Source organism: Chiloscyllium plagiosum, unplaced genomic scaffold (genome assembly GCF_037043375.1).
Source record: "Chiloscyllium plagiosum isolate Xiang-an unplaced genomic scaffold, Cpla_swu_hap1 HiC_scaffold_5, whole genome shotgun sequence".
Classification (NCBI taxonomy): Eukaryota; Metazoa; Chordata; class Chondrichthyes; order Orectolobiformes; family Hemiscylliidae; genus Chiloscyllium; species Chiloscyllium plagiosum.
In genome coordinates, this window is record NW_028270143.1 from 40327050 (window position 1) to 40333049 (window position 6000).

Consider the following 6000-nt stretch of genomic DNA (forward strand, 5'->3'; position numbering starts at 1 on the left):
GTCAGTAATTCCTATAGAATTCCTACATGAAATGTGCATTGGCACCGTCAATACGAAGATTAAGGCCCTAACTTCAGTTTCCGTATTCTGATGCAAACTTGACAAGTAAGTATTGAAGATTTGCAGAGTCTATGTTAAGTTAGCGACACAATACACATAGATGTTCTTGTCTTCTGTGATTTAACAGAACAAGTTTCAAGGGACACCTGGTGGAAACATTCTGAAAATTAAGCAACCATTTTACTTTCAGTGGTAACCAGATTCTCCCTAGTCTGGTCACCTTCTGCTTTGGCTTCTGACCTATGAGTTACTAACAGCCGGCTTACTTTTTGAGCAGTCCGACATGGATAAAGTTCTTCATCAGGAATGAAGCTGGGAGCCTAGGGGTTGGAGCGATAAATGGGATGAGGGTGGGGTTGGGGGGTAGGTAGCTGAGAATGCGATAGGTGGATGGAGGTGGGGGTAATGGTGATTACCAGAGGGGAGGATGGAGCAGATAGGTGGGAAGGAAGATGGACAGGTAGGGGAGGACATGAGGCAGTGCCGAGTTGGAAGGTTGGATCTGGGATAAGGTGGGAGGAAGGGAAATGAGGAAACTGGTGAAATCCACATTAATGCCATGGGGTTGGAGGGTCCCGAGGTGGAAGATGAGCCATTCTTCCTTCAGTGTTGAGTGGTTAGGGACTGGCGATGGAGGTGGCCCAGGACATGCATGTCCTTAGCAGAGTGGGAGGGGGAGTTGAAGTGTTCGGCAATGGAGCAGTGGAGTTGGTTCATACTGGAGATGTTCTCTGAAGAGCTGTGCGAGGAGGCGTCCTGTCTCCCCCATGTCGAGGAGACCGCAAAGGGAGCAATGGATACAGTAAATGACCTGTGTGGAAATGCAGGTGAAATTTTGATGGATGTTAGAAGGCTGCTTTGGAGTTGTGGGGGGAGGTGTGGGTGCAGGTTTTGCAATCCTGTGGTGGCAAAGGAGGATGCCGGGAGAGGAGGCTGGAGGGTGGTGTGGGGTGGGGGGTGGGGGTGGACCTGACGAGGAGTCACAGAGGGAATGGTCTTCACAGAAAGCAGATAGGAGTGGGAATGGAAATATATCTCTGGCGTGGGGTCCATTTCTAGGTGGCGTAATTGGCGAAGGATGATGTGGTGTATACGGAGGTTAGTGCAGTGGAAGATGAGGACCAGAGGGGTCTGTCCTTGTTGTGGTTGGAGGGGTGGGGTTTGATAGCAGAGGTGCAGGGCATGGATGAGATGCGCTGGAGGGCATCATCAACCATATGGGAGGAGACGTTGCGGTCTTTAAAGAAGGAGACCATTTGGTGTGTTCTGTGGTGGAACTGGTCCTCCTGGAAGCAGATGCAGTGGAGGCAGAGGAATTGGGAATAAGGGATAGCATTTTTACAGGAGGCAGGATGGGAGGAGGTGCAGTCCAGGTAGCTGTGTGAGTAGGTGGGTTTGTAAAAGATGTCAGTATTGAGTTGGTCCCTGTTGATGGAGATGGAGAGGTCCAGGAAGGGAGGGAGGTGTCAGAGATGGTCCAGGTGAATTTAAGGTCGGGGTGGAATGTGTTGGTGAAGTTGATGAACTGTTTAACCTCATCACGGGAGCATGAGGTGGCACCGATACAGTCATCAATGTAACGGAGGAAAAGGTAGAGAATGGTGCCAGTGTATCTATGGAAGATGGACTGTTCTACGTAGCCAACAAACACACAGGCATAGCAGGGGCCCATGCGGGTGCCTATGGCTACCCCTTTCATCTGGAGGAAGTGGAGGATTCAAAGGAGAAATTATTGAGGGTGAGGACAGTTCAGCCAAACAAATGAGAGTGTCAGTGGAAGGCTACTGGTGGGGACGCCAGGAGAGGAAGAAATGGAAGGCTTGGAGGCCCTCATCATGGCGGATGGAGGTGTAGAGGGACTGGATCCCATGGTGAAAATGGGGCATTAGGGGTCAGGGAAACAAAAGTCTTGGAGGAGGTGGAGGATGTGGGTGGTGTCCCAAATGTATGTGGGAGTTTCTGGACCAGGGGGGCTAGGACAGTATCGAGATATGTGGAGATGAGTTCAGTGGGGCAGGAGCAGGCCGGGACGCTGAGTTGACCAGGGTGGTTAGGCTTGTGGATCTTGGGTAGGAGGTAGAACCAGGTGGTGCTGGGTTCTCGGATTATGAGATTAGAAACTATGGGGTGGGAGATCCCCTGAGGTGATGAGGTTGTGTACGGTCTGGGTGATGATGGTTTAGTGATGGGAGGTGAGGTCACAGTCAAGGGGGCAGTAGGAGGAAATGTCTTCAAGTTGGCACCTGGTTTCATCGGTGTAGAGGACAATCCACCAAACTACCACTGCATTCCTCCTTGTCCACTGGTTTCCTGATGGACGGCTTTTGCCTGAAACTTAGATTTTCCTGCTCTTTGGATGCTGCCTGACCTGCTGTGCCTTTCCAGCACCACACTAACCACACTCATCGCCAGTATCTGCAGCTGTCACTTTCCCAATATTTAAAGTTCTGATTAGCAAGCTGCCAGTTGATGTTTGCAACCCACCAGTTCCACTTTGGGTAAATTATTTCCACCAAATTCTAACATAGAAAAATATGTTAGGGGTATAACTGGGGTATAACAGATGCAGACGTCCCAGCACGAGAAAGGCTGGGGATGCAATTAAGTGTGAAAGTGACAGTTTATAAGAAGGTTGTTGGTGACAGGGAGGCAATAGCAAAACATAAGAGGTCAGAAAATTTAAAATATGGTGGAAAGATGGAAAAAAAAAGGCTTGTTAAAGTGTAGTTGGAATTACTTCCACTAAACTAATGTTGGGAGAGGAGGTGGAGTGTCAATGATATGTGATAATGAGATTTCCTACAAGATAGGATTGAGCCTATGTATTTCTGGATGAATTGGATTTTATGCAGTTGGGGTTCAGAAGGTTGGTAAGGAAAGCTTCAAAAGGCTAAAGTTTGAAGTTAATGAATGCACAGATGAAAGTTTTAATGATAAGGTTTTCTTGGAAATAAGTACTATTCTCAGTGTTTAGTGATTGCTTGCAGTGATAGGTCAGAAGTGAGGATCAAAGTTCAATTATGTTAACTTGAAACCACAGCTCACATTTTTTGTGGAGACTCTGCTGAGCTCTCAACATGGTGAACAGCATCCAGACAATGAGATCTCCCACAATACCAAGTTCAAATAAATCATTTTTTGCCTGATGCAAAAATCTTAAGCAGCAGTGTGCAAGTCACAAATTTATAGAGTACATGTAAATGCTTATGAAGAGTGAGTGAGGTCGATATAATTATCATGCTGTGAAGTTATTGAAATCTACAGCTTTTAAAGTTGAAAAGAAAACATGCTGCAGATGTCAGTGACAGTAAAATCAAAAGGCCTATTCTGGCAGCTTCATTACCTGTTTGCAGACACTTTTCTAAGGGATCTTTATGGATGCTTGGCTGACTTCGAAATGTTTGAATTGTCTTAATGTGGTTTCTCAGTTCACATTTTGATTGAAAGCTGACAAGGCTCTTAAAGGATTAGCTGACTTTGATGTCAGGTATAAACAGAAGTTTGCTTGCTATTACGATTAATAATCACTTAAGATTTAAAAGGTTTAAATGGACTTTGAAGAATTGGAGCATTGTTTATAATATCGTGTATGAAGTATTAGGCTTTTTTAGAATTTTATTTTATTTGATCTCAATATCTTTTCAGATCTTGCGGTATGGCCATGTTTGACACTGGGGAGTTTTCAGAGAGGACAGAAGGGATGTGTGAGGATGGGAATGCTGCAAGTTTTGCCGTGAAAGGTATTGAGGCCATGGAGGAGGTTGGTGATGATGAAGGGTCTGAAGAGAATGTTGATGTATAAGCTTGGTCAAAATTTGAGAAACAATATGTTAGAAGTAACTACATTGGCCTACTATCCATAGTAAGTGACTGTTCAAAATAGCAATTTCGGAAACACAGCAAACTTTGTTTTAACTGGCACAATATGACCGGCACCCTTGATAAGCCACCATATGACTGAAACACCAGAAGTTTACTGTATAATTGCGATCACTGTGATATCCAAGTAGTCAGTTGAGTGAGAAGGCTCTCTGCCAGTAAGTTTCATTTAAGGCAAAGTTGCATTATTATTTAAGTGACTTCTACTATAACTGAAGTAAAACAGTGATGAGTATACCCCTTGCATTACATTTCAATTACTTTGTGTGTGTTTTACATTGTTTATGTGGACCACTTGATCAACTGGAATATTTGATCAGTCAGTACACTCTTGATCCTGTAGGTGTTTGTTAATAAAATGTTCTAGTTAAGTGCTAGAGATGTACAGCACAGAAGCAGAACCTTAGGTCCAACTCGTCCATGCTGACCAGATATCCCAATCCAATCTAGTCCCATTTCCCTCTGAATCCTTCCTATTCATATACCTATCCAGATGCCTTTTAAATGTTGCAATTGTACCAGCCGCCACCACTTCATCTGGCAGCTCATTCCATACACGTACTACACTCTGCATGAAAAGGTTGCACCTTAGGTCTCTTTTAGATCTTTCCCCCTCACTTTAGTAGTATTAAACATAGTAGTAGTAAATGTAAAAGATTCTCTTGGCATATGGGCACCATTGAACAAATATACCTTAAGTATCTTTATATGATACAGGGTCTAAAAGGTCACATTACAAACAAATGGGACATTGTCCTGGAGAACTGAGGCAGTCAATTTAAGCAGCCACCTTGGCATTCAGCCACCCCTTGCTCACTTATACGCTGCTTTTAGGAAAAGTGGTCTTGACTTCATCTTGCACTGGCCTGCCCAATTGAAGATTGAGCTATCTGGAAGCTGTCTTGGGTGTTTTTTGAGTGCTAGTTAATTTCCTAAGTCAAGCTGTCCGCCTTGGTTGTGCAATTCTGGGCCAAATGATGTGGTGCATTGCTAGACTGAGTCTGATTGATTTCTGGGAAGTTGGCAATCAGGGTATAGAGTGTGGAGCTCCTCGCAATGCTTCAGACTTGGCAATGTCACAAAACATTACAAAAATGCTGGGAATTGGATACTTCCAAAAACGTGTCATAGAATAGAGCTCACAATGAGAAGGTAAATGGATGACTGAAGACAACAATCGATCTGGACATCAAATAAGACAACACTTACAGGAGCGGATAATTAAACTGGATTTCTGAACATTCTCATGCTTTAGAAGCATACTTGCATAAACGCAACCAGTGTGTATCCCTGTGACCAGAGGTTAGCGGTCTCTTCATGCACAAAAGGAATAATATTAAATAATAAATACCTGTCTGAAATCATGTGGTTTTGAATCTTTAAAAACACCAGATGCATACTTCCCATTTTTCACAAACAGAATTTTAGCTTCAAATGGATCGAGAACTTTAAACCTGCAGACAAAATTTGAAATCTGTTTCTTCGGAACAACTTCTGGAAATCTAACTTTTGTCCTCGTTTCTACTTTCTTGAAATCTTTTGACATGTTTACTTTTTTCCGAGCCGTGTTCTCATCCAGTATTGTTGAGGATGTGTAGAACTGTGGGCTGAAATTTGGAGGTTTCCTGTTCCATACACTGGGGGCTGGTACTGGTTTAGGGTGAACATTGGTTTTCCCTCTCGTCACAGCCAAGCTCTGCCTTGCAGCAAATTTGTTCTTTTGTGAAAATCCAAAAGAAGGTCCACTAAATAAAGTGATCTCCGGATCCATTTTCACTCTGTTTGTCACTCCTGGTTCACGGACTTCCCTTGGATAAGCACATGCAGAATGAAGGATAGCAATGAAATCCTACTTTAAAAGGAAAGAGATGTTAGGAGTAAATAAAAAAAAGTTGTTAGATTGCAGTAGGGATATCCAAATATTCACTGGAACTTTGTTAGCTGTAGATGTTCCATGAAAACTCCCTCCAGAAATACTCACATTATATCCTTACATATGCAACAGCATTACCCCATAACTAGCCCTATTGTGCAGCTATGTGGTTATACTGTGAATACTAT

The 6000-nt window shown here is 43.6% G+C and overlaps 1 protein-coding gene across 1 annotated transcript in view; it reads right to left on the bottom strand.

The window, feature by feature from the left end:
* Positions 1 to 5765, bottom strand: part of cunh7orf78 (chromosome unknown C7orf78 homolog) — a 28540-nt gene extending 22775 nt beyond the window's left edge. Inside the window, exon 1 of the mRNA XM_087986837.1 lies at positions 5291 to 5765. Within this exon, the coding sequence (XP_087842963.1) occupies positions 5291 to 5710 (420 nt within the window). The 5' untranslated portion in view covers positions 5711 to 5765. The remainder of the gene's footprint in view (positions 1 to 5290) is intronic.
* Positions 5766 to 6000: the final 235 nt, after the last annotated feature.